Raw genomic sequence first — 26,385 nt, 5'->3', positions numbered from 1 at the left:
TGTGACAGTACCCTGGTCAAAGCTAATTGTGCCTACAGATCTAGTGACCAGACAACTGTGCAATACATGATGGCATGACAATAAAAGTCAAGCGTTGGCGAAAGCAGGGCTTCCCAAACTTTTTAACTCGAGGTGCCCCCCTCCCAGCATTGTGGAACATCTCACGCCCCCAGGTCTATTTCTATGGGCACAAGCACTGTTCATGACAAAAACTGTTCACTTTTAAAACTAATTTTCTTGCAATTCTATACATATTGGTATGTCTATGTGTATTCATGTGATATTTGAGTGATTAAAAATGACAACAATATATATGGGCTAAAAAAACTAAATAAAAAATGTTAGTTGACATGGGCTTGTTGATCTGGACATTTCTGACAAGTTATAAAACAGCTCTCTAAGCTATGCAGTGAAAACAATGTGGGGGGACCCCGCGGCCACCCTGCCGACCCACAGTTTGGGAACCACTGGGCTTAAACACATTCAGATCAAGCCCCCCAGTCTTGTATGAGATATGCACATCCCACATTTCAGAAGTAAAACTGACCCAATAATGGATTGAATACTACGAACGTAGTAAGAAAAATCTAAATCCAATACATGGTGTATACCAGGCAAATTCAAATCTAGACCTTGAAGCCAATTCCTCTGCCGATTAATTCTTCCCTTCTAATCAAGGACTGATTTGGACCTGGGACACCAGATGGGTGCAATAATTATAAGGTAAGTCAAAACCAGCAGTACTCTGGACCTCCGAGTTGAATAATTGACAGGAGGTAGAGCTGCATGAACCCTTTTACAGTAATTTATGTCTATGAGTTATGATATTTAGATAGGGTTGTAGAAGACAAGGATAGTTGAGGCAATGTAGTCTTTCATAATGGTGTGTTCAAAGCAAAGGTTGGAACAGTGCATTGCATAACAGCAATCAACAAAGTTCCTTCTCGGTGCCCGTAGACTGGTCGATAAGAAAGCTTTCAGAAAACTCTTACATTGAATCTCTCCGGACCAAAGCACAATATATAAATAGAAACTGCAAAAACAAGAACGCAATACCCGGACCCTTCCCTGGCCCAACCTATAGACTAACCTACGCCCCAAATCATATAGGCTACTGTCAATTCCCGTTTGATAAAACGCCACATTTTGCATAGGACATGATAGAAGAATATCTGCAATGATGAGCGATCACCGCATTATTTACCCTCCGTGCATCGCCTTCTCCAGATGGTTTCCGTGCTGAGGATTTGCCTGAATGTCTTGCAGACGAGCGCAAGGTTTGGAAGCTCTGTGCCCGGCAGCGAGGAGAATATTCCCACCAAAAGCTCTGGGGGCAGATCCAACAGGGACTGCGGGTTCGGTGGTCCGGTGCTTGCACTTTGCCCATACGAAAGTCTGACATTTGCACGACCACATTCAGCAGTGGCTTCGTGGGCCAAACTCGGCCCTGCCGCGGTCGAGGGGTTTTCGGGGCCGCCAGTGACGGCTTGTGTCTTGCCCACAATCCGCACCCCTTCCTCATCGTCCATGTCGGAGTCGCTTCCCTGGTCCTGTTGATTATGCCGCTGTCGCCGCCTGCACCTCCGCGACTGACCCACTCCGCAGAGCCTGGCACACACAGCCATCCGTAGTAGTCACCAAAAGGGTAACATTACATCACCACAACAACTGTACTAGCTTCAGTTTCAATTATCTCCCCCTTCCTTGCGTGCCTGGGCGGAAACCTATGACGCAAAGTCGACGTAGCTACGTAGGGACTTCCAATTGAATTGTCAACAAGGTTTCAACCAGATAAACGTGGATATACTGTATATCTTTGCATTTACATGCGTTGTAAATGCGTGATGGAATGTAGTAATATCTGTCTAAATACAATTTACCTAGATGCGGAAAAAAACGTGTTAGTCAGGAGTCAAACGCGTTATCAATTTGATATAACATTAGTCGAGGTCATGCCACCGGGAATTAAGAAGTTTAGCGAATTCGAGGGGCATTTGCTACGAAGGATCAACATGTATGGAATCCGGACACGGCTGACGTATTTAACCTTGAATTGTTGTTTTATGCTTTATTTTCCTTTCGTGTGAAAATCTGAGACTAGAATAGCATCGGGCTTCTTCCGACAGTCCTCGTTCCTTTTACCCCGTAAATCTGTCATCATCCATACATTTTTATTATGAAAAGCGGTCTCTTTTTGTCAAACCGTTCACCCGCTTCAGGATTCGAATTTATAGAGGGGTTGCCTATATGTGGCCCAGCGTCGTTTGGGTTTGGCCGGGGTAGGCTGACTTGCTAAATTAAGGTTAAATAAAAACATACAAAAAACACCACAGTAGTTAAATCTTGTTTATCTCAAATAAGAGAAATGGCTTAATCTATACATTTAATATAAAGTTCACATCTATAAACCTAATGTTAGATAAGTTGTTTTGATTGTAAATCAATTGAAGACACAGAATTGGAGGAAGACATGAGAATGACAAATATACAATAATTGTTTGAAATCAGTGCACAAGGCACACAAACAGGACAATGAAATATTTTATACAATGGAGCTTTCAAAAATGCACATTAATTGATCAAAATGTAATTAGAGAATTCAGCAAAGGGCTTTTTTGCTCAGAGTGAATTAAGAGGAAGGGGGGCATACTGTTGAGTAATACATCAATGAAAAATTATGCTGTATATACAGTTAAATAAACACCACAGAGGGACAAACGATTGAACACAAATAATTACAATTATATTTAATTTACTGAAAATGGAGAGCAACTGGAGTAGAGCAGGGGATGGGGGTGACTGAGGGACAACCGAGCATAGATGTGGAGGTCATGAACAGAGGCCTAGCTGGGCACAGGTGTGGAGATCACAGCTTTTGTGGAGTGATAGATAACGATGCTTTGTGGGTGACAAGTTGTCGATCTGTTCAGAGGGTCCCTGACTCAAGCCCAGGTTGGGGCAAGGAGAGGGATGGAAGCAATACTGCTACAGAGTCAGTAGAAATAGTCTCTTACGGTGCAGGTGAACAGCAGGTTCTGCAGGTGGATAGCCAGGCTTTTCCACTGTCTCATGGCCTGGTGGTGGATGCTCCGTTATAGTCTGCCAGACGGAAGTGGCGAGAACAGGCTATGGCTGAAGTCCTTGGTGATCTTCCAGGGGACAGTGCAGCTGACTTTACATGTGGTGATGCAGCCAGACCGGCTCCCATCTGGTGACTTTTTGAAGATGGGCCACCATGTCTGCTATGGAAATAGGAGGGAGGATGAGTATAAGATGTACATTTTAAAACAGTGAGCTGATTGGATGTATAGATGGAACATTAAATGAATGGCATCTAACCTTTACCTAACATCTTTGCTTCCTCAGCACATTAGAACACACACAGAAGTACATGTTTATTCAATATAAACGTCTTGCTAGCTTGCCACAGTAATGTTTAAGTAATTTCAAAGTATCCAACTTTAGATAGCTGGGTGTGACAGAACATAGGCCTACTATGAAATCACACAAGTATGGAAATATTGGGTCTGACAGACTATTTTGATGATGATGATGTGACAAACTATTTAGACAACCTGTCAAAACACACAGCTTGCTACTGTTACTTTAAGTTCTTAGCCAACTGTACTAACGCGATGTAGCCTAATGCACTGATGTTACCTGCTAGCAAACAAGACAGTTTAAGTGAATGTTTTTCCATATCTCGTCTGTTTATCTGTTAACGTTACCTTGACACTGTCAGATAAATTATCCAGCTAACACCTGGTATACAACGTGGGAATATGCATATTTCATTAGTTCATATAGCTAACCAGCTAATCGTTGGACATTTAAATGAGCTAGTAGCTAATTCGTCTGCTTTTCTTTTTTATTGTAAAGAAATATACATTTGTAGGCAGCACATGGTGGGCGTTCCATACACACACAGAGCCAATCACTGGCATGCAAACATTGACAACAGGAAAAGGTTTGCTGGCGGGAATTTCGGTCGTCACTAGTTACTCCAGCCACAAAGTCGTCATTATGGCTAAATTCCGAATATTTCTAAAAATGTATCTTCTTAAAATCTAACTTTAACCCTAACCACACTGATAACCTTATGCCTAACCTTAAATTAAAAACAAAAATGACCTTTTTGTTTTTATACATTTTTACGATATTGACCATTTTCACTTTGTGAATGTGGTAACTAGCTAGTGACAACGGAATTTCATTTCGCTGCTAATTCGAAACGTTAGTAGAAGCTGGCATGCTAGCTACTGGTGAAATTGTCCGACAAATACAAAAATAAACCGTTTTACTCGATAAAATAAAAATTAGGACCTGCAAAGGTAGGTTCAACCAAAGTGGTGGTATTGTAGTTTCATCTGAAAGTTTGTTAAGCAACTTTTTTTCACACGACTGGAAGCGCGATAGCTAAACTAGCCTAACGTGAGGTAGTTAATGTTATCTTAAAGCCAATGATTAGTAGTGAACTGGCAGTAGTGTACCTAGCTAACTTTGTCAACGTTGTTATAATTTAACATCCTATTGAACATTGTGCAATACACTGCAAATCATATCAGAAAGTGTATGTATTTTACCTTGTAGACGTCCAACATGAGAGCTGACATAATGGAAAAGATAGTTTCGTTGTCTGATGGAGAGCACATCCCTGAGCTGCAGCAGTACCTCTCATCCCTGACTGATGACCAGGTTACCAGTCAACACAAATTTTCCCAACACCCTACAACACAATTATGATAATGTATCTTGTAATACACATTATTCATTTGACCACATTTCAATAATGTATTAATTGACACATTGTATTACTACTTTGTACCTAACTAGGTATTGCATAGTCCCCAGATCTGTTTGTGCCTTCTTGCCAATTGTCATTGTCATGCCATGTCAATTCCATAAGAAGTTTCCATAAGAGCAAAAACAGAGTTGCAACCAGGCTAAACTATTTACCCAACTCTTGAATAATCTCTGGGTGTTTTCCCTCTAGCTGACCACTGTGGTCACAAACAGTGCATTGAAGGGGAAGGACATTGGAGCCATGGTCAAATCCATATTCAAAGGTAACCATGTGTGATATACAAAATATTTCTTGACACTATGACCCAGGCCTTTGTCATTGTCTCATGGTATTTCCTTTGGATGCTTCTGCAATGTTGAAGTATGGTGTCTCAAAGTGTGTGTGTTCTCTCAGGCTCTCCGCCCAGTGCCCCAGAGGGAGCGAGTCGCAGGCTGCTCCTGTACCAGCACTGCATCCCCCTGTGTGAGTCTGGAGATCTCCAGACAGAGGTGGCATCAGACATCATTGGACTGCTGATGCTAGAGGTACAGTGATATTTCTTACAAAGGTTGTTTTGCGCACGGCCATTAATTAGGCTACGCAGTTTCATAGGCAGATTTATTTATTCACAAACCGGAGGAGGGTTGTTTCTGCCATTTCTTTCATGCTTAAACTTAAGTTGTTTGGTATTGATAATTACACTCATCTGTTCCAATAACCCTGTCCCTGTATTTTCTCATCCTAGACCCACAACCTGCCCGGCCCCTCCCTGGCACAGCTGGCGTCTCTCTTCGTTGATGCCATTAAGTTGGGTAAGATGGGCAGTGGCAAATCCCTGGAACTCTTCCCCACAGTCCTCACTGCCCTGGCTGCCACTGAGGCTCTATCCTATGGCAAAGGTACAAAACCAAACTCAAAACCATGAATGCAGAAACCTGAACTTACAGAATTGTCTAAATTGTCTTCTATACCCTTATTTTCTACCCTGATATATCTACAGGTGAGCTCAGTGGGGAAGAGTACAAGAAGCAGCTCATCAACAGCCTCTGTTCCAGCAGGTAATAGGGGGGCGATTCCATGGTAACGGAATTGCGCAGAGATAAATAAAAACCATTGATTTAAAAGTTTAACAAACTATACAACTCCATGCACAAGGACTACTTTTAACAATTTCACAGAAACGTTTACAAAAACACATTTACTGGAAGAACAGCAGATGCAAAGTTTGGTATCAGAATTTTGGTAAAATCTCCCTCTGTTTTTTTCTGTGTTCACATTTTCCAAAAACTGTTAAATATCTGCTCCGAATTAAGATTCAGAATGTCTGCAGAAAGAATGCGGTGTCAGCTATCACATGACACCTTGAGTTTGAAAAAATCTATTTTGGTTATTGAACTACAGTAAGTGGAGTGGATTTGCACTAACAGAATATTATCATGGGTCCCTAATCTGTACTACTCAGAAATGCATAATTATGGATATGAATGGCATTGTCTTCATGGTGATGTATCCTAAATAGGTACACAAATGTATAAATATGCAATATCCTCCTTTGCATATTCGGATATTATTCTAGACACAGGCTATTAATTTTAATGAGCTTTGTACCCAAAGAAGACTGAATATATCTGGGTTTCCCAAACTCGGTCCTCGGGACCCCAAGGGGCGCATGTTTTGGTTTTTGCCCTAGCACTACACAGCTGATTCACATTACCAAAGCTTGTTGATTGGTTGAGTATTTGAATCAGCTGTGTAGTGCTAGGTCAAAAACCAAAACGTGCTCCCCTTGGGGTCCCGAGGACCGAGTTTGGGAAACCCAGATATATACCTTAATTTAAAAAAAAAAAAAAAATAAATATATATATATATATATTATTATATATAGCTTTCATTTGATATGCTCCCATGAATTTCACATGTTGCTGCTCATGGGTCCTTTTTCATGGAAATGACCAAGGCTAGGAATTGCCAGGGAACTCCCGATACGATATTATCACGATACTTAGGTACTGATACAATGTGTATTTAGATTCTCGCGATTTTCTCAATATATATATATATATATATATATATATATATATATATATATATATATATGCGTTTCAATACTGCTATTTTATTGCAATTAAATGTTTCTAACATATTGCTCACCATATATGTCTGTTGCAGAGGGACAAGAGGGAGCTTTGAGAACACAAGTTTTGATCAGTCATTGAAATAAAAGTGCTGGAAGCAAATTCTCACTATTTAAAAAGATGGAGAGCAAGCTATGCCGGTACAGCTGACTAGCGCAAAAATAATATTGCGATATATTGCCAAAAGTAATAACCCGATATGTAACTCGATTAAAAATTATATATAATAATCCTATCACTAGCAGGTAAGGTCCTGGATTACACTGGAAATGACATTTAGAAAGCTCCCTCATGACATTGAGTGACACTCTTCTTCTAAGGGTTACCATACAAACAATTAATTCAGATCCTGACACCAGTCTTATAATGTCTTGTGTTTAAGGTGCTGTTATAATAGTCTCATATCAGCGCACTGTTAAGAGGGATATATTTCACATAAGGATATTTGATGTAAACAGTTGGATGTACTTCAGGGAGCCATGGTTGTTTACTGATATGGCACACAGAGCTTGTGGTCAATGCAACTTAGATGTATTTGTTCTGTGTTTACAGATGGGACCCACAGTGTGTGATCCACTTGACCACTATGTTCAGGTAAACCTGAAAGAATTGGGCTTCACTTGGTTTCAATAGAAATGTTTGATGTTAGTTGATGAGTGCATCAACACCCCGCCTTAAACAATCTTCTCCAGGGATGTGCCCTTGGCACCAGAGGAGCTGCAGTTCCTGGTCGAGAAGGTCCTGAGGATGTTCCTCAAACTAGACCTGCAGGAGATCCCACCTTTGGTCTACCAGCTGCTACTGCTGGCTGCTAAGGTGTGTGTGTCTGTTTGTATGTACAATGTCCTATATGTTTCCACATAGCTTGGTGAATGAACAACCTCTTGTGTTTGTGTTGTCTACCAGGGCTGTAAGAAACAGGTCCTGGAAGGAATCATCAGCTACTTTAAAGAGCAGGATCTTCGCCAGAAAGAGGAACAGAAAGATGGAGAGTGAGTGAGCATTATGACACCAATAATCCAAAATGTCTAATTCAATGACAAGCTGTGTGTGAACTTCCTTGATGAGAAGACTCTACGATCTTTCTTTCTCTCTCTCTTTCACTCACTCACACACACACACACACACACACATACACACGCAGGAGTATGGAAGTGGAGGTTCAGTCCATTCCTCAGGACCAGCTGAGGCATGTGGAGGGCACAGCCATCCTGCACATAGTTTTTGCAGTGCGGCTTGACCAGGAGCTAGGGAGGGAGTTCCTGAAAAGTGTTAAGGTCCCAGATACTCTCTCACATACTCTCTCACCCACCCCTTAAATAGATTGACAGTAATGATAAAGAATGGGTGTTTTATTGGTGTGCTGTTCAAACTGCTTTTGGAGTGAGGCTTTAAATTTTCTATAAATTGAACATTGTTATTATCCAGATATTCAGGAATTTAGTCACCCGTATGTATAATGAATAATGTTCAGTATGGTGCTTAGACAGTATTGACTGTGTGTTTGGTCTCTCTGCAGGGGTCCCAGGGGGAGCTCTGTCCGTTCAGCATTGCTCTGCTGCTCTCGGTGGCCAGGATTCAACGCTACGAGGAGCAGGTAGGAACCCAGACATCCTCCAATCACAAAAATAAAGAAAATTATCTTTCTCAATTTGTCTTTCCTATGTTCCTCGCATCTTCTCTTTGCCTGCTTCTCAAAATGCATGGGAGGAGAAGATTTAGAGGGGAAGGCGCTTGAAATTACGTCTCCAATGAGGAGACTGTACGCAAGGAATCGAGGAAAGACCATTGGGGAAAGAGCCTCTCTGACCCTCCCTGTTCTACCCTTTACCCCCTCCCTCCCTGGTGGTGTAGTTGTTTGATTTCTTGAAGGGGGCGATCACTAAGGGCTTCAAGGATGAGCATCTGCAGCAGGGCTCCAAGTTCCTGCAGGACCTGCTGCCTCAGCGCTGCAGCCTTGCTCAGATGATCCTGGACACTGTCAAGAACAGGTCAGGGCTCGTATTCAGAAAGCAGTTTGGAGTAGGAGTGCTGATCTAGCATTAGGTCCTCCCTGTCCATATAATCTTATTCATTATGATCTAAAAGGGAGAACTGATCCTTACTCCAGCATGCCCTCAGGGGGATGCTAGTGTGGTACCTAAGGACACCATCGCTGACCTTTGACCCCTGCAGTGTGTTTGGCTGGGACCATGTGACCCAGGGGCTGGTCCAACTGGGCTTCATCCTTATGGACGCCTTTGGCCCCAAGGCAGGACCGTTCGGGAAGACTGCAACCGAAGGGGTCAACGCCACAGCCAAAACACCCACACAGCAGGCCTGTCGGCTGGGGGGACACATCCTCTTGGAGGGCTTCAAGGTACGGTGACTATGGCCTCCTCCCCTGGATCATTTAATGTAGACTGACGGTGATTAATGAATAGATTATATAAGGAACAGGATCTGAAGTGACAGCCACGTGCTAATGTCATTATAGTGATTATGATCCATCTGTTAGTTCTCAGCTGAAGCACTATATCTGATTTGGGATGATTCTGATCCCCAGTTGCCTTTCAAAGAGCTGATTTTATTAGGACTAACCTGGTTAAACCAGACTGAATTTTTTCGCTCAGTGAAACAATGGTGAGCGCATAATTCAGTGCTTTAACCAGGCTATAGTATTAGAGTGCTGTAACAGGCAATGTATTTTGGAACACTGAATATTAAAGCAGCTCTCCTGTAAGATATCTCCTGTTCATCTGATATTACAACTAGAGGTCGACCGATTATGATTTTTCAACATCGATACCTATTTATTGGAGGACCAAAAAAAGCAGATACCGATTAATCGTTCAATTTTTATTTTTTTTATTTAAAATTTGTAATAATGACAATTACAACAATACTGAATGAACACTTACTTTAACTTAATATAATACATCAATAAAAATCTATTTAGCTTCAAATAAATAATGAAACATGTTCAATTTGGTTTAAATAATGCAAAAACAAAGTGTTGGATAAGTACAAGTGCAATATGTGCCATGTAAAAAAGCTAACGTTTGAGTTCCTTGCTCAGAACATGAGAACATATGAAAGTTGGTGGTTACTTTTAACATGAGACTTCAATATTCCAAGGTAAGAGGTTTTAGGTTATAGTTAATATAGTATTTATAGGACTATTTCTCTCTATAGGCACTATAGTATTGCCAGTGTAACAGTATAGCTTCCGTCCCTCTCCTCGCCCCTACCTGGGCTCAAACCAAGAACACATCGACAACAGCCACACTCGAAGCAGCATTACCCATCACTCCACAAAAGCCACTCCAAGTCTCAGAGCAGGTGACGTTTGAAACGCTGTTAGCGCGCACCCCGCTGACTAGCTATGCATTTCACATCAGTTACACCAGCCATTAGGCTGATAGGCTTGAAGTCATAAACAGCGCTGTGCTTGCGAAGAGCTGCTGGCAAAACGCACGAAAGTGCTGTTTGAATGAATGCTTACGAGCCTGCTGCTGCCTACCATCGCTCAGTCAGACTGCTCTATCAAATCACAGACTTAATAATATAATAACACACAGAAATACGAGCCTTTGGTCATTAACATGGTCGAATCCGGGAAACTATCATTTCGAAAAGAAAATGTTTATTATTTCAGTGAAATACGGAACCATTCGGTATTTTATCTAACGAGTGGCATCCCTAAGTCTAAATATTCTTGTTACATTGCACAACCTTCAATGTTATGTCATAATTACGTAAAATTCTGGCAAATTAGTTTGCAGTGAGACAGGCTCCCCAAACTGTTGCATATACCCTGAATCTGCATGCAATGAACGCTAGAAAAGTGACACCAATTCACCTGGTTAATATTGCCTGCTGACCTGGATTTCTTTTAGCTAAATATGCAGGTTTAAAAATATATACTTCTGTGTATTGATTTTAAGAAAGGCATTGGTGTTTATGGTTAGGTACAGTTGTCCAACGATTGTGCTTTTTTCGCAAATACGCTTTTGTTAAATCATCCCCCAGCGTTGCATCAATTATATGCAACGCAGGACACGCTAGATAAACTAGTAATATCATCAACCATGTGTAGTTATAACTAGTGATTATGATTGATTTGATTGTTTTTTATAAGATAAGTTTAATGCTAGCTAGCAACTTACCTTGGCTTCTACTGCATTCACGTAACAGGCAGGCTCCTCGTGGAGTGCAATGAGAGGCAGGTGGTTAGAGCGTTGGACTTGTTAAATGTAAGGTTGCAAGATTGGATCCCCCGAGCTGACAAGGTGAAAATCTGTTGTTCTGCCCCTGAACAAGGCAGTTAACCCACCGTTCCTAGGCCGTAATTGAAAATAAGAATGTGTTCTTAACTGACTTGCCTTGTTAAATAAAGGTATAAAAAAAATATATAAAAAAATTGGCGCCCAAAAATACCGATTTCCGATTGTTATGAAAACTTGAAATCGGCCTTAATTGATTGGCCATTCCGATTAATCGGTCGACCTCTAATTTCAACCACTTCCTTTGGTTTATTTAAACAGATGCATGAGCCAATCAGGGGTGAGATTCTGGAGCAAGTCCTGAACCGATTGGTCACCAAAACGGCCTCCCCTGTCACTCATTTCATAGGTAAATATACTTATCTTGTTCTCCTTGCGCTCTGAAGGGATAGGTGTATTTTTTTGTTTGTTGCTATTTGGCATTGGACCTTTTGCGTACACATGTCCAATCCTCTCCGATCTCCACGTGTCCAGATGGTTGGGACTAGGGATTGTTTCTGGATGTTGTCTGATTTCTCTCTCTCATCTTCATCATCAGATCTTCTCTCGGACATTGTGGTCTCGGCTCCCATGATCCTTCTGGAGTCATCATCCAAGGTGACAGAGACGTTTGATCACCTGTCCTACCTGCCACTGGCCACTGTGCAGGGGCTACTCAAGGCTGTCCAGGTAACACACACACACACACACACACACACACACACACACACACACACAGGCCCAGTGCAGGGGCTGCTTGTGTGATCTCTCTCCCTGTGGTGTCCCCAGCCTCTGCTGAAGGTCAGTATGTCCATGAAGGATGCTCTAATTCTCGTTCTGAGGAAGGCCATGTTCTCCAGGTAAGTTCACCCTCCCTCTGTCCTAACCAGACATAGCTCTGATCAGAGATGGGGCCGTATGTATCAAGTGTCTCAGAGTAGGAGTATTAATCTAGGATCAGGTCACCCCTGTCCATGTTGTCTCCTTCATTGTGATGTAAAAGGCCAAACTGATCCAAAATCAGCAATCCTACTCTGAGACACTTGATTCATATAGCCCCTGGGCTCATACTCAATTAATCTTTCCTGTCATTTGACCCCCTGCAGCCAGTTGGATGGTAGGAAGTCTGCAGTGACGGGCTTCCTGCTGTTGCTGAAGAACTTCCGGGTCCTGGGTAGCATGGCTTCCAGCCAAGCCAGCCAGGCCATCTCCTCCAGCCAGGTGTGTGTGTCTTGGTCTGTCTGATATTAGTGTCTTGATATCAGTACCACCACTCATAGTGACTGAGTGCACACTGAGTGTAGCCCTGCACTTTCGTTCATGTATTCAAGCCATTATGAGGGAATTTCTATTGGTCCATTCATTTGTGACGTGTCCTGTGCCCAGGTCCAGGTGGATGTTCACTCCCGCTACAACTCTGCTGCCAACGAGGCCTTCTGCCTGGAGATCCTCAGCAGCCTGCGCCGATGTCTGGGCCAGCAGGCCGATGTACGACTCATGCTCTACGAGGTCGGAACCCCCACACCACAACGTCTAGCCTGGTCCCAGATCTGTTCGTACCAATGACCATTACAAGACAGTGATCATAGGTGTTCACAAAACAGCACAAAAATATTTGGGATGAAGCTACACAATGCCAGCTTTGGCTGATAAGTGTTATAAGACTGAATGTACAGTACATACACTGTATATACAAAAGTATGTGGACACCCCTTCAAATTAGTGGATTCTGCTATTTTAGCCACACCGTTGCTGACAGGTGTATAAAATCGACAGCCATGCAATCTCCATATACAAACATAATTTATGTCTGTAATAAAGGAAAAAACGTATTCTGATTGGCTGGGCCTGGCTCCCCAGTGGCTGCACCCATGCCAATTCATGTCAAATCCATAGATTAGGGCATAATGAATTATTTCAATTGACTGATTTCCTTCTATGAACTGTAACTCAGTAAAATCTTTGACACTTTTGCGTTTACATTTTTCAGTATACATATTATCTTCTAACACAAGGTTGTCATGTGTGCCTTATTTGTAGGGTTTCCATGATGTCCTCCGCCGCAACTCTCAACTAGCAAGCTCCATCATGCAGACCCTGCTCTCGCAGGTGTGTGTGATATCTTAAGGTGTAATTACATGTGGTATACTGCACTGTGATTTGACGCGTGTGTTCTGTGTAGGTGAGGCGGTACTATGAACCAGAGCAGGACCTTCTGCCCCCAGTGAAGCTGGAGTTATGCATCGGTGCGCAAGGAGACCAAGTCTTCCTCCAGGAGCCTCTGGTATTAACTTTTGCCTATTATGTCACGTGCTCGTGTGCGTGTGTGCGTGTGTGCAGAAGTGGCCCAACTAGTGAGCAGCACAGTCCACTCTACTGCTTTTCTTTCCCTTGTCTGGCATGCTTGTATGTGTGTGGCGTAGGTCCACAAGAACATCAAGACATAGATGCTTCCTGTTCCTCTCAGGCCCATCTGTTGAGTTGCACAGTCCACTGCCTGCTGTGGTACCAGGGCATGCGCCGTTCAGCCCGGCCCAACGCAGGTGGGAGTGACGATGATGATGATGAAGAGGAAGGGGGATTTCAGGATGAGCTGCAGAGCATCCTGGAGAGCATCACGCGTCGGATGATCAAGTGTGAATTGGAGGACTTTGAGCTGGTGTGTATCAGAGTAGTGACTTTCATAGAACAGTCTGTGAAGCACCTTAAATATACTTTGTATCCCTCATTTACTCAAGTGTTTCCATTATTTGGCAGTTACCTGTATATACAGGTAGGCGCAGATCCAGGGCTCTACGCTGACCTATTTTACAAGGACCATGTGTCAGTTGAAAAATGTAGGTGTACACAAAGAAATGTAGGAGCACAATGAAAAATATTTGAGGTAATAAAGCTCAAATTCAGATTTTTTTTAGGCTCACTGATGCTCCTAAATTTAATTTCCAGGTCGCACAGCAAAATATTTAGGTGTGTATGCGAGTAGAGCCCCGATATCCGCATATTATATTACAGCAGGTCACATACAAAAAGTCCTGTTTGGTCCACACGTGTCGCAGTATGCCATCTGTACTGTTAGGTTCTCATTTTTCAGAGTAAATAACCCACGGACACTGGAGAAGCTTTAACCAAGTTTAATTATTCCCAAAGGTTCTGTACAGCTGAAATCAGCAAAACATTTCAGATATCACAGTTTATATGCATCCTACTTAAGACAGTTTATGGCTCCACAGGAAAGAAGGTAACCAGATACTAACCCTGATTACTCCCTTAAGGAGAACTGACCTCACCTCCTGATCTCATCCCCTCCTTCACTAAATCCACAGATATCCATCTGTCTTCCCTATATCAACATATCACTCTCCGCTCCTCCATCAAACACATTCCAAAGCCTTCTGTCTTTCTTCAGCGAACCATTAACTTGTAACACAACAGCCAGTCTCTTTCATTTCCTAACATTCATTTACTACCTCAATTATCAAAGTTTAGCCGATTCCAACAGTATCATTACAAGTCTTTTTTGGGATTCTACCTGCCGTTCAGGGGCCTTTTTTCAACCTTCTCTCAAATAAACATTTAAAAATATGTAGTTATGATTAGTTTAGTTTATCATAAGGAGTACTGTAGTAATATTTAAGGTTGTGGTTAATGGTAGTGTAATCTGTGGTTAAGGTCAACTCTAAGAAACTCTTACGGGGGAGAAAAGCAGAATGCTTTTGATTGGTAGAATGAACAGCAGTAGAGTACTGTATTTTATTAGTGGTGCTGGCAGCGACGCTGCAAGCAAGCAAACCTATTATTTCTGATGGAATTATTTATTTCGCAATGTCTCATTGCCCGAAAAAAGTATACTTTGGCTATATCAACACCGCTACTCTCAGACACCAAAAACGTCACCAATTGGTTTAAGTTTGAGGCTCAGCCCCTCCGCCCCTTTTGACGTACAACCACAAAACTTGGTATAGCGTTGATTCTTGTCATAAGGACCAAATTTTCCTCAAGGACCCATAAGGCATCTTTATAAAAAAATATTTGTGTCCAATTAAATCATAATAACTTAACTTCTCTTCGCTCTATCAACTTGAAACGTGCACATAGTGTTTTGAATTGTACATGTACACGAGGGATGATGTATAAATCTTCCTTATTTAACCTTTATCAATACAGGTAAGTCAATTATTAAATTATTAAACATTTGTATTTACAATGACGGCTTGTCCAGTGGCAGAGATTACATCAACAGTACACTGTGACTGAAGTGATGTTATCTCTGTGCAACCCCCCCTCTAGGATAAGTCGGCTGAATTCTCCCTGTCCAGTGTGGGGGTGAAGAACAGCATCTATGCCGTGCTGGTAATGGGAGTGTACGAGGTGCTCATCGAATACAACTTCACCAAGGCCAACTACAGGTAACCTGAAGAAGACTGGCTCACTGGATCTGTGGGAGAAGCTACTGTATCAGTGTTTTGAATAATGAACTTGTGTGCTCAGATGCTTAAATCAATGTTTAGACATTAGGAACGTTTTTTCAGGATACTCCGTCCCCGTGAAGTTAAAGAGTGGGAAACGTGCTGAATAGGATTTTTATTTATTTCAATGTGTCAAGCAACAAAACTCTTGAGGATATGTAGGGCTGGGATGGATAATATGCTACATTGTGAGACAGTGAGTGAATTTGTCTTTTACTATGACACTGTGTGTTGCAGTAAGAGTCTTTTCGAGGAACTCCTGGAGCTGTTTAGTCGCTATAACAAGCTGTCTGAGATCCTGAAGGAGAAGTCTGGAAAGGGCAAGAGCAGCAAGAGCCCTCGAAGTCTGCTGTCCATGGGCTTTGTGTCAACACTGCTCACTGCACTCTTCAGGTGTGTGTGTATGGGGGAATGTATTTCCTGTCAAGGCTGCATAGACAAGTGCCACATTTTAGTTCAAAGTCATACAGTACCTGTGTGTTTTGTGGCTTGTCTTGCACCTGAAAGTGTGTGTGTTCTTCCAGAGACAGCGCTCAGAGCAGAGAGGAGGCTCTGTTGGTGCTGCGATCTAGTGGGGACTTCCTGCGTTACGCTGTGAGCGTGGCTCTGCAAAAGATTACACAGTTGGAGGAAACTGGACACACTGACGGCCCAGACGGACAGAACACAGACAAGACCTTCCACCACCTCTGTGACATCACTAGGTCAGATTTTATCTGAGCGATCAGCAGGTTATATTCTCTGTGACACCACCTAGTAAGATTCTCTATGACATCGCTTGGTTAGGTTCTCTATGACATCAACTGGTCATATTCTCTGTGACCTCAACTGGTTTATTCCGCCTCCTCCCCCAGTGTCTTGATGTGGCGGTACACCAACATCCCGTGTGCAGTGGAGGATGCTGGGAAGAAGGAGAAGCGTTGCAGTGTGTCCCTGCTGTGTCTGGAGGGCTTACTGAGGATCTTCAGCACCGGGCAGCAGCGCTACCCAGCCAGGGTGGCCCAGCTCCTTTCTGCCATCGGTGGGACACACACAAACTGCTCTCATTCTCAATGCGTCACACCAAAGGGTCTTCTGTAAAGCTCAAATCCTGAAATGAGATAGTTGAAACTTTAAAGTATCTTTAAAATAATCTATTGATATCAATGCAAAACCACAGTGGATATCCCATTGAGATACAGAATATTTTTTATAAGGGAGAGCTGGCCAAGATGTCTCCAGTTTAAAAACGCATGATCATACATTTGGAACAGACACAATGAAGCAAGTTTGAGACCACAATACTAAAATCTCCAGACAGCTCTCATTCACAATGCTTTCAGAACAGGGAGTTTCCTTAAAGCCCAAGTCTTGACTCCACACACTTTGAACTACCAAACAGAACTGTTCATTCACACCCGTCAATTGAATGAATTAAATAAGTTCTTGTGAATGGCTTCCTCCTCAAAGTCGGTTCCTGTAGATATGATTTTGTGAATAACAGATGTCTTGTCCGTAACAGTTTATAAAAACATATAATGTGGTGGTTTCCTTTCAGATCTCTCTGTGGAGGAAGGGAGTGATCACGAGCCAGGGAATGCCAGCGTCACAGAGAAGACTGCTTTCTACATTCGCCAGTTCCAGGTGTGACTGAAGTGTGAAAGTGTACAGGATGTGACCTTGGATAGATTCTAGATCATTCTGTTCAAATCAAATGTTATTTGTCACATGCGCCGAATACAACAGCTGTAGTCTTTACAGTGAAATGCTTACTCACAAGCCCTTAACCAGCAATGCATATTTAAGAAAAATACCTAAAAATAAATTAAATTAACAAATAATTAAAGAGCAGCAGTAAAATACAGAGTACAGAGTCAATGTGCGGGGGCACCGGTTAGTCACGGTAATTGAGGTAATATGTAGGTAGAGTTATTTCAGTGACTATGCATAGATAATAACAGAGTAGCAGCAGTGTAAAGTGTGTGTGTGTGTGGGGGCAATGCAAATAGTCTGGGTAGCCTTTTGATTCGATGTTCAGGAGTCTTATGGCTTAGGGGTAGAAGCTGTTTAGAAGCCTCTTGGAACTAGACTTGGTGCTTCGATACTGCTTGCCGTGCGGTAGCAGAGAGAACAGTCTATGACTAGGATGGCTGGAGTCTTTGACAATTTTTAGGGCCTTCCTCTGACACCGCCTGGTATAGAGGTCCTGGATGGCAGGAAGCTTGGCCCCAGCTATGTACTGGACCAAACAAACTACCCTCTAGTGCCTTGCGGTCGGAGGCCGATCTATTGCCATTCCAGGCAGTGATGTAACTCGTCAGGATGCTTTCCATGGTGCAGCTGTAAAACCTTTTAGGACCCATGCCAAATATTTTCAGTCTCCTGAGGGGGAATAGGTTTTGTCATGCCCTCTTCACAAATGTCTTGGTGTGCTTGGGCCATGTTAGTTTGTTGGTGATGTGGACGCCAAGGAACTTGAAGCTCTCAACCTGCTCCACTACAGCCTCGTCGATGAGAATGGGGGCGTGCTCGGTCCTCCTTTTCCTGTAGTCCACAATCATCTCCTTTGTCTTGATCATGTCGAGGGAGAGGTTTTTGTCCTTGCACCACAGGTCTCAGAAGAATTCCTGACAGGTCTCTGAACTCCTCCCTATAGACTGTCTCGTCGTTGTCGGTGATCAGGCCCACCACTGTTGTCATCAGCTAACTTAATGATGGTGTTGGAGTCGTGCTTGGCCACGCAGTCATGAGTGAACAGGGAGTACAGGAGGGGACTGAGCACACACCCCTGAGGGGCCCCCGTGTTGAGGATCAGCGTGTGGCGGATGTGTTGTCACCTGCCCTTACCACCTGGGGGCAGCCTGTCAGGAATTCCAAGATCAGCGAAGTTCTGTTCAGCAATGGGAAGGATGCGCACACACAGCCAACATCAGCTGGTGAGCGCAAGCAATGAGTGTGGGCAGAAAGGCTTCGCTCCAGATCTGATTATACACATCGAGCAGGTGATTGTCTTGCTTCCCCGCAGCTAACCAGTTACCACCAGCCACTACCCTTTGCCTGGTTAAGAAACACAAGCTGCTTTTTGAAATTTAAAAACAATAGCAGCATTGAGTTTAATAGTTAACAACAGTCGAGCTCTGTTTTTCTCTCCCTTGAGTTTAGAAAAGTAGGCTGTCTTTGCATTTGTAGTCTCACTCAACCCTCCCACTTTCCCCACTGCATTTCATTTCATAGCCAAATATAAAATATATTTTGATTTGTTCACACTATTTTGTACTTTATAGGATAATAGTGAATACATCAAAACTATGAAATTACACATATGGAATAATGTAGTAAGCAAAAAAGTGTTGAACAAATCAAAATATATTTTATATTTGAGATTCTACAAAGTAGCCACCTTTTGCCTTGATAACAGCTTTGCAAACTCTTGGCATTCTGTCAACCAGCTTCAAGAGGTAGTCACCAGGAAGGCATTTAAATTAACAGGTGTGCCTTGTTAAAAGTTCATTTTTGGAGCCAATCAGTTGTGTTGTGACAAGTTAGGGGTGGTATACAGAAGATAGCCCTATTTGGTAAAAGCCCAAGTCCATATTATGGCAAGAACAGCTCAAATAAGCAAAGAGAAACGACAGTCCATCATTACTTTAAGACAAGAAGGTTAGTCAAAGTTTATTCAAGTGCAGTCACAAAAACAAAAACCATCATCAAAAACCATCATCATAAACCAATGTTGAAACTGGGTCTCATGAGGATCGCCATGAGGACTGCCATTAGAGTTACCAGCCTCTGAAATTGCAGCCCAAATAAATGCTTCACAAGAGTTCAAGTAATCTCAACATCAACTATTCAGAGGACACTGTGTGATTCAGGCCTTCATGGTCAAACTGCTGCATAGAAACCACTACTAAAGGACACCAATAAGAAGAAGAGACTTCCTTGGGCCAAGAAACACGAGCAATGGACATAAGACCGATGGAAATCTGTCCTTTGTTCTGATGAGTCCAAATTTGAGATTTTTGGTTCCAACCCCCGTGTCTTTGTGAAACACAGAATAGGTGAACGGATGATTTCCGCATGTGGTTCCCACAATGAAGCTTAGAGGAGGTAGTGTGATGGTGTGGGAGTGCTTTGCTGGTGACACTGATTTATTTAGAATTCAAGGCACACTTAACCAGCATGGCTACCACAGCATTCTGCAGCGATACGCCTTCCAATCTGGTTTGCACTATCATTTGTTTTTCAACAGGACAATGAACCAACACCTCCAGGCTGTGTAAGGTCAATTTGACCAAGAAGGAGAGTGATGGAGTGTTGCATCAGATGAGCTGGCCTCCACAATCAACCAACCTCAACCCAATTGAGATGGTTTGGGATGAGTTGGACCGCAGAGTATAGGAAAACCAGCCAAGTTGGAGCCACCAACAAGTGCTCAGCATATGTGGGAACTCCTTCAAGACTGTTGGAAAAGCATTCCAGGTGAAGCTGATTGAGAGAATGCCAAGATTGTGCAAAGCTGTCATCAAGGCAAAGAGTGGCTACTTTGAAGAATGTCAAATATAAAATATATTTTGATTTCACACTTTTTTTGGTTACTACATGATTACTACATGTTATTTCATAATTTTGATGTCTTCACTATTATTCTACAATGTAGAAAATAGTACAAATAAAGAAAATACCTTGAATGAGTAGGTGTCCAAACTTTTGACTGGTACTGTATGTTTGTGCACATGGAAGTCAGTGATTTTAATGAGGCAATGCAAAATGTGATGTGACTAAAATGAAAAGGCATTTGCAAAAATTATTAAGACTAGGCTAAATCTAAAAGAAAAGTGCCAAAATTAACGCTGTTGCCCTGTCCATCCACAGAGGGCACTGTTTACCCAGCTGAATGGAGGGGAGGAGGACTTCAACAGCAAGGAGGCTCAGCTCCTGGTAAACATCCTGAGTGTGCTCTCACGCCAGCTAGAACCCTCCTCCCAGCAGGTAGGCAACCTCCCAAGTGCACTTCATAGAGCCAGTGAGGACTCGGATGAGTGGGCTAGGCCTCCTGCTCACTCTCTCCCCTCCCTCTCTCTCTCTCTACCAGTTTGTTCAAATGATCACATGGACAGTGAAAATCTGCAAGGAGACCAGCTTTGGTGAGTAAATGGCAACAGTCAAGGTAAAGTGTTGCAGTTTTGAATCCTAGGCCCAAGGCTGCATGATATGGGCAAATAATCAAATTGCTTTTATTTATTTTTTACCAACTATTGCGATTGTGATTTTACTTGTGATTTAGATTAAAACCTTTTGGTAAATTGTTGGAACCATAGAAATAAAATATGTATTCCGATTCTATGGTTGGTGTTGTTTGGCATTACAACTAATGAAAAGGCCAGGTACAGTAGACATTGTAGGAACGAAAGTGTTGGTCAGAGTTTCCTAGGGGACCCTTATTAAGTTAGAATGTTACTCTCATGGCATGAGATATTGCACATATCAATAGTGCAGTTTTGATTCAAATTAAATTAATTTATTTTAAAGCACTGCAGATTGAACAGGTCTGAACTGACACAATGGAGCCATTTGAATTCTGTCACAACATACGTAAGAGCTTTTGTTCCTAAGAATCAGTTTGGCATTAATGCTGCTAAGAGTTCTGCATTTAGTAGAACGGGAAGTGGTTATGTCTCTTTTTCCTTTCTTTTCCTCATTCACTCCCTCCCTCTTTATTTCTCTTACTCCCTCCCTCAATCTTTCGCTCGCTCACTCACTCCCTCTCGCTGGCTTTCTTTTCCTCCCTCCCTCCAGAGGACATAGCGTTCAGTAAAGGCCTGCTCTCCCTGCTCTTCAGTCTGCACGTGCTCTACAAGAGTCCCGTCAGTCTGTTGTGGGAGCTTTGTCAAGATATACACAGTCAGCTGGGAGACATCGACCAGGTACCGACTGCTACAGACCGCACTGTATCACCAGGCAATCTCACTGACAACAGCCTTCAGACGGTCACAGTATTTGACCCGAAACAAGAAATCATTATGATCCGAGAGAAAATGTCAGCGCTCTTTTTGCCTTACTGCAGGGTCGGGGTCAATTTCAATTCCGTTAATTCAGGAATTAAACTGAAATTAAATTTCTTCCTGAATTGAAGTGGAATTGACCCCAATCCTGTTTTACTGTAGCCATACTGTTGTGGTTTAATTATACAATAACAGGATTTGGAAGTGGAGAAGCAGTCTCACTTTGCCATCGTCAACATGAAGACCGCCTCGCCGACAACAGTGAGTGGTGCTTACCTACCTGCATTTTAAATGCAAAGTGTTATTGTGTATCACCCTTCCTACCTAATTGACCCTTACCCCAAGGCACGTGTAGATCTAAAAGTAAATTCTTGGTGTTAACTTCACAGTTATGTCCATTGTCCATTTAGCTTTTGGAATGCTCGGCAGGATTTTAGACAGATTATACCTATCCCATCCTTCAAGATCTACAAGACTTACCGTAGCACGTTTCTCACACTGGCTTTAGCCACGGAGGGAACAGGGCCCTCGGGGGGTCTGCATTGCGTGACAAATTCCCATGATTTGTGAATCTGTTCGGACCAAACACCTAGCGCGACAGCTAAAATGGATTTGAAAAAGTTTGATTTCAGTTAATAAGGAAAAGTATTTAACAAAATAACTATATGATGGCCTTCACTAATCTGTAACTATTTATATACAGTGTATTCAGAAAGTACTCAGACCCCTTGACTTTTTCCACATTTTGTTATGTTACAGCCTTATTCTAAAATTGATTAAATCGTTTTTTTCCTCATCAAATCTACCCAAAATACCCCATAACGACAACGCAAAAACAAGTTTTTAGAAATTTGTGCAAATGTATTAAACATAAACGGCAATATCACATTTCCGTAAGTATTCAGACCCTTTACTCAGTACTTTGTTGAAGCAACTTTGGGTTCTTGGTCACCCCCCAGACCAAGGCCCTTCTCCCCCAATTTCTCAGTTTGGCCGGGCAGCCAGCGCTAGGTAGAGTCTTGGTGGTTTCAAACTTCTTCCATTTAAGAATGATGGAGGTCACTGTTTTCTTGGGGACCTTCAATGCTGCAGACATTTTTTGATACCCTTCCCCAGATCTGTGTCTCAGCACAAACCTGTCTCGGACCTCTACGGACAATTCCTTTGACCTCATGTTTGTTTTTTGCTCTGACAACTGTGGGACCTTTTATAGACAAGTGTGTGCCTTTCCAAATCATGTCCAATCAGTTGAATTTAACAAAGGTGAACTCCAATCAAGTTGTAGAAACATCTCTCAAGGATGATCAATGGGAACAGGATGCACCCGAGCTCAATTTCAAGTCTCATAGCAAAGGGTCTGAATACTTATGTAAATAAGGTATCTGTTTTTTTAATACATTTTCAGAAATCTAAAAAAAAAAAAAAAAAGTTTTTGCTTTGTCATTATGGGGTATTGTGTGTAGATTGATGAAGAAATTTGTATTTTAGCCATTTTAGATTTAGACTGTAACGTAACAACGTGGAAAAGGTGAAGGGGTCTGAATACTTTCACAATGCACTGTATAATAGACATTTCGGTACATTTGTGGACAAAATTCTTACTTAACCTTTGTCCTATTTCTCTTCTTTCAGCTCCTGGTGCTGTCTCAGGTGGGGAAAGTATTGGATGAGGTGGACTGGCTGATCACCAAGAAGAAAGGCCAGTTGGTCCCTGACAGGCTCAGCTCTGGTACGGTACACACACAGCATGACTAGTCCTCAACTGGGAAGGATGAGTAGCAGGGGAGAGGATATGTGTAACCTGTGTGTGAATGTGGTAGTTGCCCTAGTTTGTCTTTCTGTCCGTCCCCATCCTGTCTGCACACACACACATGCACCATCTTTGTCCTTCATCTTCATGTGTGTGTTTCCAGGTGATGCCACCCAGGCTGCGGGCCAGCAGGACCCAGTGGAGAAGGCGCTGACGCTGCAGCTGGGGACTCTCCTGACGGCCCTGAACGAGCTGGTCCAGACCGCCCTGCCATCTGGAGTCTGCACCAACACACTGCTGGGAGAGCTGAGCCGTACATACACCATCCTCACCACTCTGGTCAAATATGTAAGTGTGACTTAACTATACCCACATCCACCATCCTCACCACCCTGGTCAAATATGTAAGTCTGACTTAACTGTTAAGTTCATGTTTTAAGTATCCCTATATTTCTGTTATTACGGGATTATCACTCTGTTATTAGTGCGCCTGCGCAGCAGTCTCGTTGTCGATGAACCTGGCCTGAGTGCAATGGCAACTATAGTTTGCTAATACGGTTTAGTAAACGTTGTTAAACTGGAACCTTGTCGTTGTGTCATTTCGAGTTAACATTAACTATACCCACATACACCATCCTCACCACCCTGGTCAAATATGTAAGTCTGACTTCACTATACCTACCTACTATATTCCCTCTAAAATGAATTACCCACTTATCTTTTCCTTTGCAGTATATCCAACTGTGCTCAGGCCAACAGGGCCTGCTCCCAGCACGTGTGGAGAAGCTGGTGAGTCTGCAGCATTGTCCCAATGTACATTACTGTTTTACCTGTCATATGAGCCCCAGGTGTGCGTGTGTCCATTAAAATCTCTAATACCCCTGTATTTCCAGGTCAAACTGTCCGGCTCTCACCTGACTCCACAGTGCTACTCCTTCATCACCTACGTGCAGGTATAGCCTCGTGTTGACGTAATCTAGCCTACCCATCAGCCATTGTCTGCCAGCAGGTGGCATCATTTGTTTCTGTCCTCAACATTTGCCAGATTTACTAAGTGTCTGCACCTGTTTTTTTCAGCAAGGGATAGACTTTCACCCGGTGCAAATGCTAATTAAACATTTCTTGTTGACACTGTCCTCTAGCTAGGAGGCCTTTGTTGTTATGACCTTTGAGATGTGTGTTTTCCTGCAGAGTGGTGAGCTGGCCGGTGGAGGTGCAGATGATAAAAAGAAGAAGAAAAAGGAGGGGGAGGCCACTGCTACAGCATCAGTAAGAGTCTCTGTTAGACCTTTTATTTACAACCACTTCAACTGATCTTCGGGGCCTTGGTCTAACTAAAACCATGTGTGCTATTCTCCCATTCTCAAGGCCAAACTCCTACGTGAGACCAAGGCCATTCCCAACCTGATCTACAGTATAGAACAGTATGAGAAGTACCTCATCACCCTCTCCAAGAAATCAAAGGTATGTAAGGGAGTGGTTTGGGATGGGAGATTGTCTCACATTGAATTGATGAGTGTAGCTGCTTGTAACCAGACAAATCATGATCTGGAATGGAGGACACAATTAGAAGATACAGAGCCGTATGGGCGCTTCTCAGTAACAGACCAATCTCCAGAACTAACCAAAGCACTGCATTATTGTAACTACAGTGAGAAACAGGTGTCTGGGTGTTATTGTTGTGTAGGTGAACCTGATGCAGTACATGAAACTGAGCACGTCCAGAGATTTCCGCATCAACGCAGCCACTCTGGAGGCAGCGCTGCAGGAGCACGACAACAGTCAGCAAGTGAGCATCAACCATACCACTGACACATACTGTATAGATGACGGCGATCTAAAACTTTTGATTTCGTCTCCTATTCACTCAGCCCCAACATGACTTGTCATACCAAATTCACTAATGCTTAATTAGTCCTGTCCATACTCCCGCATTCCTCACATCTACTGCTATCGCCCACATTCAAAAGTTAGAACTCCATGGATCGTTTTTGTGTCTTTCCCAGACCCAATGGTCTGAGCTGAAGTAATTCATTTCGTCAGTGTCTGACACCACATATCCAAGTGCGTTTTGAGGAGGATACATGTGTAAGTGCTGGTTTGTCTCTCCTCTCCCTTTAGACCATAGCCTCCCAGGAGCCAGAGCAGAGCCAGGAGCCCAAGAAGAAGAGGAAGAAGCAGTAATGGAAATCAATAATACCCTGGCCCTTCTAAACCTCTCAGTACACTCCTCTCTTAACCAGTCTGGAGTTGCCCCCATTCATCCGGATGCGTTCTGATGATCTGCTGAGTTGGGTCGTACTCATTAGGCCACACCGTAGCAAAATGTTTTGCATCAGAAAACAAAAATGTGTGTTTCTTATTGGACAAGTTCAGATAGCCCCGCTTCGGACCGTTTTCTTCTATTTAGTGCCTTATTATCATGAACCTGCATAGAACCAGTAGTTCCTATTGATGTCATTGGTTTGATGACTCAGTGCCTGGGTTGGGGCAGCTCTGGAGGACCTGTGTATCTATCCCATGAAGCCTCTGGCTACACTAGCTACATCATAGAGGACTGCTCGGTTCACCCTGTTATTTCCCTTTTCCCAGAGAGCCTTTAGTGATGTCTGATTTGGTGAAGAGTCAATGTGTTGTTATTCTAGGTATACATACTGTACAGAGAAAGATCAAAAACGATGTTTTGCATTATGATCATTTGTTAAAAGCTTTTACTAAGAAGATTGAGAGCATGTAAGAGCATTTCTGCTGTTATTATTAATTTACAGTAAAAATGCCATTATGTAAACATGTTTGTTACTTTACAATCTGAAGAATTATACATTAAATGTAATTGTGTGAAATAGATTTTTTTGTAGCCCATTTGTGTGTTCACTGCCAGTCAACACTACTTCCTTCTGGTATCAGTATTTTTTTTCTAGTGTTTTGAACAGCCAAAGCTGCTGTATACTGTTTGAGGTAACATGGTTTGTAAAAGCAACAAACGTCTTTATATAATGAATTAAAAGAAACATAACTTGTAGGTC

The 26,385-nt window shown here is 42.6% G+C and overlaps 2 protein-coding genes across 8 annotated transcripts in view; one reads left to right on the top strand and one right to left on the bottom strand.

The window, feature by feature from the left end:
• The window catches only part of LOC112218710 (F-box only protein 31), a 26,121-nt gene extending 24,496 nt beyond the window's left edge, over positions 1 to 1,625 (bottom strand). The window contains exon 1 of the mRNA XM_024379760.2: positions 1,205 to 1,625. Coding sequence (XP_024235528.1) covers positions 1,205 to 1,625 — 421 coding nt within the window. The remainder of the gene's footprint in view (positions 1 to 1,204) is intronic.
• On the top strand, positions 1,522 to 26,385 carry fanci (FA complementation group I). Of its 7 annotated transcripts, none has more exons than XM_024379756.2 (38): positions 1,522 to 1,645; positions 4,591 to 4,695; positions 4,994 to 5,066; positions 5,198 to 5,328; positions 5,529 to 5,682; positions 5,784 to 5,841; positions 7,471 to 7,512; positions 7,611 to 7,734; positions 7,825 to 7,910; positions 8,063 to 8,195; positions 8,438 to 8,515; positions 8,773 to 8,909; positions 9,040 to 9,277; positions 11,445 to 11,532; positions 11,722 to 11,852; positions 11,952 to 12,022; positions 12,269 to 12,383; positions 12,549 to 12,671; positions 13,203 to 13,271; positions 13,345 to 13,446; positions 13,630 to 13,821; positions 15,450 to 15,568; positions 15,866 to 16,021; positions 16,153 to 16,332; positions 16,483 to 16,649; positions 17,166 to 17,251; positions 20,480 to 20,596; positions 20,700 to 20,751; positions 21,404 to 21,531; positions 21,805 to 21,870; positions 23,242 to 23,338; positions 23,523 to 23,707; positions 24,092 to 24,148; positions 24,253 to 24,312; positions 24,551 to 24,628; positions 24,728 to 24,823; positions 25,047 to 25,148; positions 25,481 to 26,385. In XM_024379756.2, exons 2-38 carry the CDS (start codon positions 4,600 to 4,602, stop codon positions 25,541 to 25,543), a joined length of 4,050 nt encoding a protein of 1,349 aa, XP_024235524.1. In that variant the 5' UTR covers positions 1,522 to 1,645; positions 4,591 to 4,599; the 3' UTR covers positions 25,544 to 26,385. The 7 variants fall into 7 exon arrangements, with proteins under 7 accessions (XP_024235524.1, XP_024235522.1, XP_024235523.1 ...); XM_024379754.2 differs by lacking the exon at positions 1,522 to 1,645 and adding an exon at positions 1,793 to 2,038; XM_024379755.2 differs by lacking the exon at positions 1,522 to 1,645 and adding an exon at positions 1,830 to 2,014.

This window comes from Oncorhynchus tshawytscha, linkage group LG19 (assembly GCF_018296145.1).
Source record: "Oncorhynchus tshawytscha isolate Ot180627B linkage group LG19, Otsh_v2.0, whole genome shotgun sequence".
NCBI lineage: Eukaryota > Metazoa > Chordata > Actinopteri > Salmoniformes > Salmonidae > Oncorhynchus > Oncorhynchus tshawytscha.
The sequence above is the reverse complement of the archived record's forward strand: the minus strand, read 5'-3'. Positions and strand labels throughout refer to the sequence as shown.

Bases quoted from the DNA above. Each gene is read 5' to 3' on its own strand.
- fanci (XM_024379756.2), top strand. From the start codon at position 4,600: ATGAGAGCTGACATAATGGAAAAGATAGTTTCGTTGTCTGATGGAGAG. The intron at 8,196-8,437 runs GTCCCAGATACT...GTCTCTCTGCAG, and splicing joins AGTTCCTGAAAAGTGTTAAG to GGGTCCCAGGGGGAGCTCTG. The intron at 24,313-24,550 runs GTATAGCCTCGT...GTTTTCCTGCAG, and splicing joins CCTTCATCACCTACGTGCAG to AGTGGTGAGCTGGCCGGTGG.